The sequence below is a fragment of the Dryobates pubescens genome, chromosome 9 (genome assembly GCF_014839835.1).
Source record: "Dryobates pubescens isolate bDryPub1 chromosome 9, bDryPub1.pri, whole genome shotgun sequence".
Taxonomy (NCBI): Eukaryota; Metazoa; Chordata; class Aves; order Piciformes; family Picidae; genus Dryobates; species Dryobates pubescens.
In genome coordinates this window covers 20,726,720-20,743,302 of record NC_071620.1, presented here as the reverse complement: position 1 = coordinate 20,743,302, position 16,583 = coordinate 20,726,720, and the positions used below count along the sequence as shown (strand labels likewise).

Genomic DNA, 16,583 nt, shown 5'->3' with positions numbered 1-16,583 from the left:
GACACAGTTAACTCTTTTTAGAGCCCATAGGGTGCTGTGCTTTGGATCTGTGTCTAAAACTGTTGACAGAACATCAGTGACCCTCCAGCAATGTGTGGTGGGGGGCAATCACTACAACCATGAGAGTCAGGCTATGGGGAAGTCCATCTATCTTGGAACTGAAAAGCTCTTGCCACAGCATGATGAACAGTGTGGGACTTGAGTGCTCTTAGAGCTTCATGGTGAATATTAAATTTGTGCAAGGAACATTTCAATGCCTAAAGGGGACCTACAGTAAGGCTGGGGAGGAGCTGTTCAGAAGGGCCTGTGGGGGTGGAATGAGGGGCAATGGTTTGAAGATGGAGCAGGGCAGGTTCAGGTTGGATGTCAGGAGGAAGTTCTGCACAGTGAGGGTGGTGAGACGCTGGGAACAGGCTGCCCAGGGCTGTGGTTGAGGCTCCATCCCTGAAGACATTCAAGCTCAGCCTTGCTGTGTCCCTGTGCAGCCTGCTCTGGCTGGAGGTGTCCCTGCTGCCTGCAGGGGGGCTGGCCAAGGTGCCCTTTCAGTGTCCCTTCCAACCCAACCCAATCAGTGAAGCTGTGAGCGCGAGAAGTGAATTTTTGGTAATTGCAATTCTTGAAGCTGTGTTTAGCTGTTTCCTGTTCCACATTACATGACCACCCCTAGATGTGTTTGTTGCAGATTTTCTCCTTAACATCAGCTTTTTTCTCTCTTGTTTTCAGCTCCCTGTGAAGCCAACACATTCTTTTGCCACAGTAATATGTGTATCAATAACACCTTGGTCTGTAATGGACTCCAGAACTGTGTGTATCCCTGGGATGAAAACCACTGCAAAGGTAATGTGGAGAACTGGAGATGTCAGAGCCATTTAGACTGGGTGGGATACAGCATTTCATCCTTAGTGTCTTGCTAACTGTATGCCAGATGGGGCAGGGCTCAGGAAGAGTAATGCAGGGAGAACATAAACCAAGCAAGAGAGGAAATGAAGAGAGGTAAAGGCACCACTGGATTTGACCTGCAGCCTTTGCATTTGTTTTACTTGGTTTGTATGGCCTTCCAATTTGGTTTGATTGCCTTCCAGTGCCTGAAGAGTGCCTGAAGGAGGGGGACTTTTCCTGAGGGTGTCTAGAGACAGGTTTGAAGCAGAGGCAAAGAAGGGTTAGACTGGAGCTAAGGAAGAAGTTCTTCAGTACCAGGATGGCAAGACTCTGAAATAGGCTGCCCAGGGAGGCTGTGGATGCCTCCTGCCTGGGGGTGCTCAAGGCCAGGTTGAATGAGACCTTGAGCAGCTGAGTCTGGTTGTTAAGTGTCCTGGGTATGGTGAGGAGGTTGGAGCAGGTGATCTCTGAGGTCCCTTCCAATTTAGGCCATTTTATGATTCTCTGATCTTCAGATGACCTTCAAGGTTCCTTCCAGGCTAAACCCATTGTATGAATCTCTGAACCTATAAAATGAGGCAGAATGCCTATATTCATAGGTAGGGACTGATGTTCTCAAGCAGGTTCTGCAGTGGCTTCTGAACATTGCTTTGTGTTTCTGCAAAAGAAAAAGAAATAAAAATCAGCATCTGTGCTGCCTTGAGGGAGGAGAGCTTAACCAACTTACACTGTAAGCTGGGGAGACAGTTTGCTTCCCTCCCTCCCTGCCTCCTCCCCCTCCCTGTTTCAGATTTGTTCCTGGAAACATGGGATATGCCAAATTTAGGAACCAATCAAGTCACCAACTTCAAAATGAGATGGATTAGCAGGCAGCCCATAAGTCTGCTGAAGCCTGGAAAATCCTGACAAGCAGTGCAATAGGGGAAAACACAAATGAAAGCAGCACTCTGAAAGGACGTGGCAAAGCTGTGGCACGGCAATAATATTCCTCACCAAAAAACCACCCCTCAAAACAACCCTAAACATACCATTGGGAAAGAATTATCTGTCCTCTACTTTTCCAGAACAGAGGGGAACAGAGAACCACCCCCACTCTTCCATTTCCAGCATCGTTTTATTCATCATACCTTTGCCAAGTAGCTTTTTCATTTGGCCTTCTGCATTTATCCTCTCCTCTGACTACAAAAAGCTTTTGATGATTCTAGCCAAACAAACAACAACAACAAAAATGTTGTTTGCTTCTGTGTGGCTTTTTCTAACTCTGCTATGTCCCCAGAGTCTCTGTCAGTCAGAGAAAGTCCAGGTGAATCTGCTGGAGTAGGCAGGGAGTGGATTTAGGTTGCATATAAGGAAGAAGGCTGGGGAAGGAATGTTCAGAAAGGCCTGTGGGGATAGGTCGAGAGGCAATGGCTTGAAACTGGAGCAGGGCTGATTTAAGTTTGACATCAGGAGGAAGTTCTGCACACTGAGGGTGGGCAGACACTGGAACAGGCTGCCCAGGGATGTGGTTGAGATTCAGACATTCAAACTCAACCTTGCTGTGTCCCTGTGCTGCCTGCTCTGGTTGGGTGTCCCTGCTGCCTGCAGGGGGTTTGGCCAAGATGCCCCTTCAGTGTCCCTTCCAACCCAATGCAATCTGTGAAGCTCTGAACATTGAGAAGTGAATTTTTGGTATCTAGGAGCTTTTGAAGAGATGGATGTTAATGTTTTGGTGCCAATAACTTTCATTTCTAAGGCTTTTTTTAAATGTATTTTTGTATGTTTGAGGCCTTGAGCAGCTGAGTCTAGTTGAGATGTGTCCCTGGGCAGGTTGGTCTTGATGATCTCTGAGGTCTCTTCCAACCTTGGTGATACTGTGATACTGTGACATCTGAGGTCTCTTCCAACCTGAGCCTTTCTGGGATCTCAGCCATAGACTTAGCCGTAGACTTAGCCATAGACTTAGGCTCAGCTTTGCAGACATCTCTGAACCCATCAGGGTTGTTTTTATTCTTGAACTGACATTAACTCTGTGCCTTTCTTTCCCTCCTTTCCCTCCTTTCTCTCCTTTCTCTCCTTTCCCTCCTTTCCCTCTTTTCTCTTCTTTCCCTCCTTTCTCTTCTTACTCTCCTTTCTCTCCTTTCCCTCCTTTCTCTCCTGTCTCTCCCTTCTTTCCCCTCTGTCCCCTCTCTTCCCTTTCTTCCCTTTCTCCTATCTCACAGAAAAAAGAAATGCCAACCTATTGGACCAACTTACCAACACCAGTGGGACTATAATTGGGGTGACTTCTTGCATCGTGATCATCCTCATTGTGATCTCAGTTATAGTGCAGATCAAGCAGCCTCGGAAAAAATTTGTCCAAAGGAAAACAGACTTTGATCAAACAGTGTTCCAGGAGGTGTTTGAGCCTCCTCACTATGAGTTATGCACCCTCAGAGGGACAGGCCATACAGCTGACCTGGCTGACGTGGCAGATGACTTTGAGAACTACCATAAACTGCGGAGATCATCTTCCAAATGCATTCATGACCATCACTGTGGATCACAAGTGTCTAGCATTAAGGGCAGCCGGAGTAACCTCAGCACAAGAGATGCTTCTGTCTTGACAGAAATCCAGCCCCAGCCCGTCAAACCACTCATCCAGCCTGTCAACAGGAGGAACATCCTTGTCATGAAGCATAGCTACTCCCAGGACGCTGCAGATGCATGCGAGATCGACGAGATCGAAGAGGTCCCAACCACGAGCCACAGGCTGGCCAGACATGACAAAGCTGTTCAGCGGTCAGTATCAATAGATTTTTGATGAAGACTCTTGTGTGAGGACTTGACTGCCCCAACACCTTCACTCTGTCTGCTTGATTTCCTGTTTATCTTTCTGTTTCCTGATAGCATATCCCCATTATTTTATCTGTCTCTTCCTGTCTCTCTCTCATCTCTGCTCCTGTTTCCTGAAGGATCTTGTATCTCACTTCTACTTTTCCACTTTGTCTTTCTTTTCCTGGTTTGCACTTAGCCACATTCACTCAGGTTCAGCAAAGACTAGGGATAATCTTTAAAAACCAAAGAATTTTTTTTGTGTGTGAACTTCCTTTTTTGAGTCAGCCACATATGTGTTGCTTCCTTCTAACTGAGGTGCCCTTGAGCATCATAGAATCATAGAATGGTCTGGGTTGGAAGGGACCTCCAGAGGTTATTTAGTCCAACCTCCTCTGCATTCAGCAGGGACATCCAACTGTTGGTCTAATGTCTCTAAATCAAGACATCAATAAATACAGAATACATGGATCAGGTTAGATGCATGGCTTGAAACTGAGAGATACAACCCTGGGGTAAGGAACTTCCTTTTCTCATGAAATGGCAGCTTTGGTATAATGAATGACAAAAATACTTGCAAAATTTACGCTGTTCCTTTATTAATCACAGGAGCTTGGCCTGTCTTATTAAGCTACACACTAATCACACAATCACAGAAGGTTAGGGGTTGGAAGGGATCCCCAGGGATCACCCAGTCCAAACGCCCCTGCCAGAGCAGGGTCACCCAGGGCAGGTCACACAGGAACACAGCCAGGTGGGGTTGGAAAGTCTCCAGGGAAGGAGACTCCACAACCTCTCTGGGCAGCCAGCTCCAGGTCTCCAGCACACTCATAGTGACAAGGTTTCTCCTTATGTTCTTGTGGCACCTCCTCTGCTCCACCTTGCCCCCAGTGCCCCTTGTCCTGTCTTTGGACATTCCTGAGCAGAGCCTGGCTCCATCCTTGCACATCTTTATCACCAGCAGTGAGGGCACCCCTCAGGCTCCTCTGCTGCAAACTCCAGAGCTCTAGCTCCTTCAGCTTGTCCTCAGCAGGGAGATGTCCCACTGCCTGCAGCAGCTTTGTGCCTCTGTGCTGGACTCTTTAAAGCAGTTCGCTGAGGTCCCTCTTGAACTGAGGGATCCAGAGCTGGACACAATATTCCAGATGTGGCCTCAGCAGGGCAGAGTGGAGGGAGAGGAGAAACTCTCCGAACCTATTCACCACAGCCCTTCTAATCCAACCCCAGGAAGCCTTTGGCCTTGGCCTCCATGACACACTGCTGGTTCATGTCCATCCTGTTGTCCCCCAGGACTCCCAGGTCCTTTTCCCCAGAGCTGCTGTCCAGCAGGTCAGCCCCCAAGCTATCTATCAATTAGAAGATGAGACAGCACAGCAAATAGAGACTACCATAGTTTTCCATATAGAAAGTGAGTTGAAAGGAGTCTTGCTAACAAATCAAAAACTCGAGCATGCTGCTTTTAATCAAAGAGCTCTTTCTGCTGGGTGTTGCACTTGGGATGACTCTCAATGTGAATGAGGACAAGTTTACAAGAAAAAGACAAAACTGAAACCTTTATGGACAATTTATTTGAAAAAGAAAAACATAAACTTTTGATCTATTTATTATTTGATTTGTTGTTGTTTTCCTCTTGCATGCATTTTTGTGCTCTCCTTGTGACTGTTTACATGCCCTCCCTGTTTTCTTTGCAACATTAAGGCAAAACCCCCACTAAGTTAATTGCTGATTTGAACCTGACTGCATGCCAATGTCAATGACTTCATGAACACTGCTCAGATGATCAAGCTATACTGTTCCTTAAGTGTCTCTCTGCATGTAATTCTGTTTTTCTATGCAAACATGATTATTTTGAATGAAATAGCCATAACATTCCAGGTTCTGCCTCATTGGGTCTCTAAGCAAACATGAGTCTGAGTACAACACCACTAGGGTCTAGGAGACAAAGTGGAGGTGAGTAACACTGCAACAGTTTGAACCATCTGTTGCTTTGCATTGATTTGATTTGTGCATGTGTCTGTCCTTTTGCTGAGCTGCACCTTAATTCTCAAGCTTTCTGTTGCCTTGTCTGGAGAGAGCCAGGTTTGAATGGTGAGAAAACAGGAAGATAGATGATGACCACTTTAATGAAGCCGAAGCTCTTAATTCCTCATTCTTCACAGCCTCATCCCCCAGTTTAATATCCTCCTCATTCCAAACATTTGGTAAAGACAGATGCTTTGCATGGCTCTAGTGCTTCATTACTGCTCCTTTTCTATTTGTGAACCCAAAATTTGGAGTCCCAGCATGTAAAGTAATCTCTGTAACTTGGCAATCTAACCCAAGTCAGGAAGATGTAGAATTGATTATCTGCTTTCAGTTCATTTTATTCATTCGGCCTTGCAAAGTGTTGGGGAAAGGGGGTGTGGTAGAGACTTTCTAGAACTGATGTTGATGTTTGCAAATTAATCATCCTTTGGTTTTGTTTTGGGGTTAGGGTTTTTTTGAGTCTTTTCTTAGGCTTTTTGTTTTGTATCATTTGTTAGCAGCATTTCACCTCCATAAATATAATCTCAGATCACAGAATTCTCAGTTTTGGTTGGAAGAGACCTTCAAAAGCATCAAGTCCAACCATAAGCCAACACTGCCAGGTCACCAAATGTTTCTGCTGAAGTTTTATGTAGCTGAGAATCTGTGGATTCATAGCTGAGTATCTATTTATTTGTGTCTGTGTATGCATACAGTCATTTTACTGGGAAAGGATGCATGAATGTTTTTGTTGCTTCTAGAGAGTGTAAGCAAAGATTTTTCTGTGTTTTTTCCTCACAGAGAGAATGCATTTTAACCTTGCTTTACTTTCATGCAGTCACACAATCACAGAATGGGAGGGATTGGAGATGACCTCTAAAAAACACCCAGTCCACTTGCCCTGCCAGAGCAGGATCACCTAGGGCAGGTCACATAGGAACACATCCAGGTGGGGTTGGAAAGTCTCCAGAGAAGGAGACTCCACAGCCTCTCTGGGCAGCCTGCTCCAGGACTCCAGCATCCTCACACCAAACAAGTTTCTCCTCATGTTGAGGTAGAAACTCCTGGATTCCAGCTTGTAGCTGTTGTTCCTTTTCCTGTCACTGGGCACCACCACAAAGAGCCTGGCACCTTCATCTTGACACCCACCCCTCAAATATTTAGAGACTTCTCCAGACTAAAGAGCCCCAAGGCTCTCAGTCTTTGTTCACAGCAGAGACGTTCCAGTCCCTTTATCATCCTCATAACTCTCTGTTGAGCTCTCTCCAGCAGATCTCTGTCTAGATTGAACTGAGGAGCCCCAAACTGATCACAGCATTTCAGGTGTGGTCTGAGCAGGGCAGAGCAGAGGGGCAGGAGAACCTCCCTGGAGCTGCTGGCCACACTGTTCTTGTTGCACCCCAGGATGCCCTTGGTCTCTTGGCCACAGGGGCACATTGGTGTCCATGCAGAGCTTGCTGTCCACCAGCACTCCAAGGTCTCTGTCCATGGAGCTGCTTTCCAGCAGGACAACCCCTAGGCTGTGCTGGTGGCTGGTGCTGTTCCTGCCCAGAGACAGGACTCTGCACTTGTCTTTATGGAACTTCATGAGGTTCACCTTTGCCCAGCTCTGCAGCCTGCCCAGGTCTCAATTGTCAGCACAGTCTGATAGTGTTATCAGCCACCCCTAGTAGTTTGGTACTATCAACAACCTTGCTAAGGGTCCTATCCCTTCACCAAACTGCTGTTCATGCAGTCATGGAAATCCTGCATCTTCTGAGGTGTCTGAAGGAGACACTGACCACTTACCAGTTCCATTTCATTACCTTTATCTAAACCTACAAGTCACCCAATGGTCTGGGTTGGAAGGGACCTCCAAAAGTCATCCAGTCCAACCCCACTGCAGTCAGCAGGGACATCCCTCAGTAGATCAGGTTGCTTAGAGCCTCACTGAGCCTGATCTTGCCTATCTCCTTAGCAAGATGTCTTCACTGCACAGTCCTATTTTCCTTGGTAATCTGATACTGGCCACCAAGTGCTCCTTAGTTTTGAAATCCATTTGGAGATTTGCTACCAACTTGAAGGAAAAATTAGCTTCTAAGTGAGACTATTCCTGTTGGTGTCCCCCCCTGCCTTTTTTTTTTTTCTTCTTAAAAACCATTTAGTTTCCTCTCAGCTGCTGTGTTTTCTGTGTATAATTGACTTCTCTGTTGTCTGCTACGTGGAAGAAGCTTTACATTGAAGTTCTGTGTCCGTTGTTTCCATTATCTAGCCTGCTTGGGAATAGAGCTCTCCTGGGTGACTTTGGATGTGCTCCAATGAAATGTGAAACTGGCATCCTTGGAAACACCAGCTAAGAGGTTTTATGGACTCTCTGACCACCTGTTCTCATATCAGGAGAGGAAAAAAAAAAAAGTGTTGAGTACAATTCCTAGAAGGCAATAAGACTTTGGTTATTTCACTTATTGGGCATTTCTCTTCTTTGTCTGCTTTTTCTCTTTCTTTTTTTGTTCTTCTCTCTCTCCCTATTTTTTTTCTTTTTCTTTTTCTTTTTTCTTTTTCCTTTTTTTTTTTTTATAATTTTCTTTTCTTTCTTTTCCCTCAAATTCCCAATTTCAGGAAGAATTGATTGAAATCAGGTATTTAGCCATCCAGCAACAGCAGCACTTCAAGAGAAATGTTTTGTTGGACCTAGCAATATGACTGAACTGGACACTTGAGACACTTAATCTGCATGTGTGTTCCTGAAGATCTGAGTTGGCAGAACTCTCTTTCTTAGCTGGCATTGTACAAAGCATGCATCCACAGGTTACTGCTGTTACTCTCCCATTGCTCTGTCATCTGCTTGCTACTTGTAACTTTTTATATAAAGGTACATAAAACAATGGGTAATAATTTCTTACTTGGAGTTCAATGGCAATGTTTTCTTTGACCAAACTGACCCAAACTGCTGTAGTTCAGAAGATTAAGTTCAAAACGTAGCTCCAAGGAGCCTGAACCCCAAAGATATCAGAAAATTTGGAAAGTTAAGCTCAAAAAATAACCCCCAAACTTTGAGGGACTTGAACCCCAAATATATTAGAAAATGTGGAAGATTAAGCCCCAAAATATAACTTTGAGGAACTTGAAACCCAAAGACATCAGAAAGTGTGGAAGATTAAACCCCAAGATATAACTTTGAGGAACTTGAAACCCAAATACAGTAGAAAGTTTTGAAGATTAAGCCCAGAATGTAGCTTTAAGGAACTTGAAACCCAAATGTATCAGAAAATTAAGAATATTAAAGTCAGAACAATAACTCTGAGCAGCTTGAAACCCAAATAGTTGAGAAAATTTGGAAGATGATGATCAAAACAATAACTCTGAGGGACTTGAAGCCCAAATATAACAGACAGTTTGGAAGATTAAGCTCAAAATGTAGCTTTGAGGAACCTGAACCCTGAATATAGCAGAAAATTTGGAAGATTAAGCTCAAAACAATAGCTCTGAGGAATTTGAAACCCAAAGACATTAAAAAAAAATAATATTAAGCTCAAATAAAAAAATTTGAGGAACTTGAACCCCAAATGTAGCAGAAAAGTTAGGAGATTAAGCTCAAAAAAATAACATTTTTAAGACTAGCAGGAAGTTCATTTTTTTAAACCATCCCAGTGGAAACCTGTTTTTTTTATCCCTGGTCTTCCCAATTCTAAAAGCAGCTTCAGGAAAAATAAAAAGAAAAAATAATGTAAAGGCCTTGAGAAATGTAAATAATTTCTTCTTTTCTCCACTTTATGATGGAGATGTCCTAGAACGGTCAGGTTGGAAGAGACCTCCAAGCTCGTCTACTACAACCTCCCTGCCATGGGCAAGGACACCTCTCAACTGGACTTGGTTTCTCAGGGACTCATGCAACCTGGCAACACTTCTTGTTTAGTCTGGAGGAGAAAAGGCTGAGAGGAACTATTATTGCTCTCTCCAGCCTGGCCTTGAACACCATCAGGGAGGGAATAAGAGAAAGGAGAAAGTTACCTGGTAAGAAGAAACTGCAAGCACCTAAAAAAACCAAAACCCCCAAAAAACCCAACCAACTCCCTCCTCCCCCTAAAACTAACCAAACACAAAACAACCCATCAAAGGGGAAAACCCCCCAAACCCCCAACCAACCAAAACAAAAAAACTAGAAAAAAAAGGGCTAAAAGATAAAAAACCAAAATGGCCAAATCAGGGTTGTTGTTCATAGCTGTTTACAGGCACATTCAGGGCAGAAAAATGCCCTAGCCACCAAAAAATTCAATGTATTGTCTGTGTTCAACTCCAGAAGCCAGCTGTGGTGCCTGTGTTTTAATGAGCACACCAGAAGTTGGCCTTTTGGGTTTTCTTGTCTTCTGCTTCCTGTGCAATCTTCCTTCCACCACAAAGGTTCTCCAGCTGAGGGAGCAGAGCTGAAGAGTTGAGTGCTACGGAGGATGAGAAGTGCACCACGCAAGCCTCTTCTCAACCCAGGAGTCTGTACCTGATCCCAGAGTCTCTCCTCACTCCTGACTCAGTGCTGGATACGAAGTCCTGGTCTTGTGGCTCTATTGCTCCTTCTCATCATTTCTTTGGCATCATCTCTCTTTATTCTCTGATGATCCTTTGACATCTTTACCACGGCAGTTTCTCATTCCTGTCCACACAGTGAATTTGATTCTCTTTCCTTCTCTCCTCCAAATTCACTGAAAATCATAGAACCCTAGAATGGCTCAGGCTGGTAGGAACCTCAGAGCCCATCTCCTCCAACCTCCTGCCATGGGCAGGGACACCTCTCCACCAGGCTCAGCTCCTCAAGGCCTCATCCAACCTGGCCTTGAACACCCCCAGGGAGGAGGCATCCACAACCTCCCTGGCCTACTCTGGTACTGAAGAACTTCTTCCTCAGCTCCAGTTTAACCTTGCTCTGCCTCAGCTTCAAACTATTCCTCCTTGTCCTGTCTCTAGACTTCCTCAGGAAAAGTCCCTCTGCAGCCTTCCAGATGCTGAAATGCTGCCAGCTCACTTGTGTTACCCTTGCATCTCCCTAATTCTTTCCCATATATCACTGCTGAACCATCTTTACCTTGCCTCAGTATGAAACCATGACCACAGCACACCTTGCTTGCCTCTAATTTATGCAGCAGAACAGAAGCTCTGCAGCTGCACTGGACTGGACTGGACTGGACTGGAGGAGAGGCTTCCTAGGGAGGCTGGATTTGTGTTTTAATGGCTGTGCTGTCTGGGCCATCTTCTGCTGGGTTGGCATGTCTCCTCATGGAATAGTCATACCTCACTGTGCTTGAAAGACAAATTCACCTCCACCCTTTTTCTCCTCACAGTAATGCCTGACCCATTGTCAAACCAAGTTTTGGCTCCAGCACTTCTTTGTTTTCTCATCTGTCATGTTTAGATTAGTTTGTCCCTCCATACAACACCAATTCCTGTCCCAGCCTCCTTCACCTTTCTGCTGCACAGGCTGGCAAACAGCTGCCAGTGGAATGGCAGAGCTGTCACCAGCAAGGTAAGAACATCAGCCTCCAGGAGAAGCAGAAGTTGCTGCTTCTCTCCACTTTCTTTCCCAGGAAAAGGAGTCCTGATGACCTGCAATCTCCCAACAAGGTCACCGTGGGGAAAGCAAAAGGGAGGCTGCCACCCCCTTCAAGCAACAAACTGTAAGGAGGATCAAAGAAACGATCTAAGCAGCCCACAATGAAAACCAGCAAGAACAAGACTGCTCAGACTTCATTTCCCGAAGACCAGGCCTGCCCTGCAGGTAGCACTGCATCTCCTCACTTTCAGATATGGGAAGCCCAAAGAGCAATCCCTTACCCAAGGAGCAGCACATCACCACTGTGAGTATCCCTTCTGTTCAGGGCTTTAGAAGGGCTTAAAGGCTGCTGAAAGACACATAGGCAGGCCAAGGGTTTACTGAGTCTTGTTTGGCTCCTGTCTTGTGAACACCTCTGCAATATCTGGGGTCCTTAGACCTTTGAAGGTTGCCATTCTTCAGTCTGCCCTCCTGAGCTCCAGTGAGAGACACTGAAGAGGTTCTCAGCTGGCTGTGAAGTGGAAAGTGATTGCTTAGAATTTCAGTTGGTTGGATGTGAAATGTGCCTAGGGCACTTGCTGCAGCTGTTGTGACACAAATAAACCCGAACTGCAGATTGTTTCACAGGTCCTAGATGTATGGATCTGGTTAGATGAACCACTCAGCTACATCAGTGCTTGAGTATTATTATGTATGCCAGGGTTTTCAGATCACAGAATCACAGAATGATAGGGGTTGGAAGGAACCTTCAGAGATCATCCAGGCCTACCCCCCTGCCAGAGCAGGATCACCCTGTTGAGGTGGAACCTCCTGGGTTCCAGCTTGTACCTGTTGTTCCTTGTGCTATCACTGGGCACCACCACAAAGAGCCTGGCACCTTCATCCTGACACCCACCCCTCAGGTATTTAGAGACATTGATCAGATCCCCTCTCAGCCTTCACCTCTCCAGACTGAACAGACTCAGGGCTCTCAGTCTTTCTCCATGGCAGAGGTGTTCCAGTCCCTTCACCATCCTCACAGCTCTCTGTTCAACTCTGTCCAGTAGATCTCTGTCTGTCTTGCACTGGGGAGCCCCAAACTTGACACAGCATTGCAGGTCTGGTCTGAACAGGGCAGAGCAGAGGAGGAGGAGAACCTCCCTAGAGCTGTCATTCATCCCTCTAAATTCAGGTAGAATTCTCAGCCTTACTCATCCATTCACTTTTCCAGTGCAGACTCTGGAGCCTGTAAATATCTGTTGGCTGAACATCTCTTGTAGTTCAGTTGCCTGTCTGGGTGGGGACTCAAAAGGAAGAAGAACTTAGCTCTGAGAACATAGAAGAGGCAGCTTTTTGAACTCAGGCTGTTAGATGTCATTAGAGTTTAGCTGAATCACTTCGTGTGCTGCTGGGAAACGATTAGATGCAGGATGCATGGCAATAAAACCAGGAAAGCACTCTGGAAGCTCTGCATTCTTTTCCTTCTCTTAAGATTTTATTATTCAGCTGCCTTTGATCCAAGGGCAGACATCTCAGCAGGCAGAAAGCTTTATGGGCATCTCAACAGGGACATAAACTCTATATAGCATCAAGTTTTAAATACACATCTGTTTGGAGTAGATGGGGAAAGGCAAAGAACGACATAGGACCTGTTGTAATGCTTTCCTCCTTCAGAATTAAACTGTGCACAGCCTCCTTTCTGAACAGATATTTCAAAGAGAGATCTGAAATGCAGGCTTTGAAGAAGCAGGAGAAGTAGACTGTGGTACTGGAAGTGTTGAAAAGTGGAGTGTGAGATTCTCAACCCTGTAAATGCTACCCCAAAACACTGCAAACCTGAACATCTTCCTTTGGGTTCCTTCCTACAAGGGGTGGTTTCAAACTGCTGCATACCAAAGTGCCAGTATCCAATCAAGCCACTGAGAAACTTCTCCTTTCCTGAGTTATGGAATCAGGATCTGTGAGGGTGAGCTCACCACTCACCACACTGCTGCTGCTGACATGAAATTACTCATTGGTGATGCTCTTTGTGACAGACCTCTCAGCATTTCTGTTAGCACTGTAAATCCCACAGGCAGCTAATCACAGAAGCCAGTGGGTCATGGAGAACATGGTTGGAAGGTGCCTCTAGAGATCATCCAGTCCAACCCCCCTGGCTCATCCAGGGCAGGTCACACAGGAACACAGCCAGGTGGGGTTGGAAAGTCTCCAGAGAAGGAGACTCCACAACCTCTCTGGGCAGCCTGCTCCAGGCCTCCAGCATGCTCATAGTGATAAAGCTTCTCCTCATGTTCTTGTGGCACCTCCTCTGCTCCAGCTTGCCCCCATTGCCCCTTGTCCTGTCCTTGTACATCCCTGAGCAGAGCCTGGCTCCATCCCTGCATATCTTTATCACCAGTGATGAGGGCACCCCTCAGGCTCCACTGCTCAAGCTCCAGAGCCCCAACTCTCTCAGCTTGTCCTCACAGGGAGATGTTCCACTGCCTGCAGCAGCTTTGTGCCTCTGTGCTGGACTCTTTCAAGCAGTTCCCTGAGGTCCTTCTTGAACTGAGGGACCCAGAGCTGGACACAATATTCCAGATGTGGCCTCAGCAGGCAAGAGTGGAGGTGGAGGAGAAACTCTCTGACCTAGTAACCACAGCCCTTCTAATCCACCCCAGTCCTTATGCTCATTTTCAAAGTGCATGAAAGAGAAGTGGAAAACCAAAGAGGCTGCTAAGAAAAGAAGCATCCCAAGGCCAGCAGTGGTAAGTACCTAAACCATTGCACATTTGTGCCTAGATTTAATGTCCAGTGTAGCACAGAATGGAGCTGCTGCTGCTCCTGCTGGACAATTTGCCAATCTCCTAAGGAGTCTGTAGGGCTTGTTGTCAGATGTAGATCAGGCATTGCCTGCCGCTTCACCTAGTGCTAAGCATGGTATGTTGTGCATTTCTTTGTACCTTTGGAAGCTGTTAGCCAAACAGTTTCAACTCCTTCCTCTGTTCTATGGATGTTATAGATCATTTTGCAACAGAGATTTTCCTGTGGAGCTCCCTTTGAGCCTAGCAAAATATTGCTAGTCTCGAAGGCACCTTGCAGCATTGTTATCATGGAGCTTTGTTTCGAGATGAGATGGTGAAATGGAAGGTCATGTTCAAGGACCCAGGCCACTCAACCCTGGAATAGGACCTTTTAGTGAAGAGTTCTTTCCTAGGAGCTCCAATTTGTCCTTTTGTCTAACATAACAACCAGCATTGTGAGGGAGAAAGGGAGAACAAAAGCAGAATCCTGAGGGGTTTGTTCTTTGATGACAATAGTGATGCTTAGCTCTACATCTCCTGCTTTGGCTGATGTATTGTTTGAGGGGAAAATTTGCTGCTGATAAAGGCTTTCAGTCATCACATGGAAGGCTGCTGCTTATGCAAGCCTCCCTCAGGCTTCTTCTTGAAGTTTCCTCCAAATTCATCAACGCAATAAAGATGATGTGAGAGTGTGATAGCGTTTTGCTTTTGCTGTTTCCGACAGGAAATGCATTCCACGTTAAAACTTCACAAGGAAGTTCAAGTCTGAACAAAAGTCTGGAGTCTTTGCCCTCCCCAACCCGGAGTTTAACTCACCTTGGTGAAAACATGGTCCATGTGCTGAGGTAAACAACCAATTTTCTAGACTGGCATGTTCCCCATCACTTAGGATGCCTGCCTCCCAGTACGGACAAGAAGAGCTTAGGTGTCTCCAGACAGCAATAAGCAAGTCATCAGCTGGCTGGAAACTGCAGATGTGCCCACGCTAATGCTGCAAGTGTTTGGACTGGTACTTCACAAAGATGGACAGAGATGTATTAAGGAAGTCTTTCATCCCCTGCCAGGATATTTCATGCTTGCCATTGCAAAATGTACTTCAGTTGGTGCAATGATCAACAGAAATGAAAAGCTGCATCAGTTCATTGCTGAAGGTGCTGGGAATGGAGCTAAAACATCACAGTGTTTGGAAAACATTTGTCCTACCAGGTCAGATAATCATTAAAAAGACCTTTGAGATCATTGAGTCCAACCCTAACCCAGCTACCATGACCACTGAAATGTATCCTGAATACCTCCAGGGATGGTGACTCCACTACCTCTCTGGGCAGCCTCCTCCAACCCCTCACCACTCTTGCAACAAAGAAATTCTTCCTCATCTCCAACCTAACCGTCCCCTGGCACAACTTCAGTCCATTTCCTCTCGTCCTGTTGCTGGTTCCTTGGAAGAGACCAACAGCAGCCTCACCACATCAAGACTAAGCAACTCCCCATTCACTTTATATTTTCTTACTGATTTTTATGTCTTTAAATCACTCTTTATGAATGCTCAAAGCCATCAATCCAAGATCTGCAATGTCTCAAAGTTGAGTCTTGTTTAAGATCGTGGATGGGTTGGACCCTTACTGGGATAAATACATCAGGAGCCAAAGGCAATGATGGGTGCCTGGTATTGCCCCAAGCCTGTGCCACTGCAGAAAGAGCAGGGAAGGAAACAGCCTTGTCTGTGGAACTTCTAGAGGTTTGCTGGAATCCTTAACCATATTGTGCATCAGAAGCCAAAGCACTGTAAATAAAGGATCTACTCTGTAAAAATCCTTCTTTTGCCGCCCTCAAGAAGAGGTAGATTCAAGCTGTCTGATATTCTGATGTCTTGCTAGGTGGTTGTTCATCTGCATGACTTTTGATGACACAGAATTAGTCTCTCCTCAGATTGATCTGGGAGGTTCCAAGCTCCACATAAAAGAAAATGGCTCCTAACCAGTGGGTAAAGGAGATGTGCTCTTCCTTACTCCTCTGCCTTCAGTTTCTTTGTTGTTCTAATGAAAAGTTGTCTTTGAACAGGAAAGGAGTGGTTCTCCCAAGAGTAACTCCACAGGAAATGGTACAGGAACAGATGGGGTGTTGCACTTGCAGGCAGATAGGGTTAGAATTCTTTCCATGAAGTGTTTGAATTCACAGCTTTGGGTAACTGTCTGAGAGCTTCCAGTTGAAAGGAGGCCCTGATATTGGAGGCTCTGATATTGGCAGCTGTCTTTCCATGCTTCAGTTCTCCAACTAGCCTAGGCTGCTCAAGGCCTCATCCAGCCTGGCCTTGAACACTTCCACAACCTCCCTGGACAACCTGGAAATGTTGGTAAAGGGAAATGGAGATCTTTTCCTGATCTCTTTCACCAGTAACAACTGTTAAGACATCTTGCATCCAGCAAAATGGAATGGAGTTCCTTTGGGCAGCTTTTCCTTATGTGAACTAACTGACTGCAATACTGACTGGCAGAGGAAGCTGAAAGCACAAGGGTTTTATCATCAATTGATTCTGAATATTTCTCGCTCTCTATCTCTATTTTTTTCCCAGAGAAAGATTCAATATTTCACAGAATGTTAGGGGTTGGAAGGGACCTCCAGAG

General features: G+C 45.7%; 1 protein-coding gene across 3 annotated transcripts in view; it reads left to right on the top strand.

Annotated features, from left to right (window-relative positions):
- Positions 1–16,583, top strand: part of NETO1 (neuropilin and tolloid like 1) — an 88,247-nt gene that overhangs the window by 44,242 nt on the left and 27,422 nt on the right. The window contains exons 8-11 of one of the 3 annotated variants that reach the window (XM_054164440.1): positions 724–837; positions 3,081–3,639; positions 5,572–5,622; positions 7,928–8,183. In XM_054164440.1, the coding sequence (XP_054020415.1) occupies positions 724–837; positions 3,081–3,639; positions 5,572–5,608 (710 nt within the window). In that variant the 3' untranslated portion in view covers positions 5,609–5,622; positions 7,928–8,183. Of the gene's footprint in view, positions 1–723; positions 838–3,080; positions 3,640–5,547; positions 5,623–7,927; positions 8,184–16,583 lie in introns of those variants that run through there. The other 2 variants (XM_009906537.2, XM_054164439.1) reach the window with 2 other exon arrangements.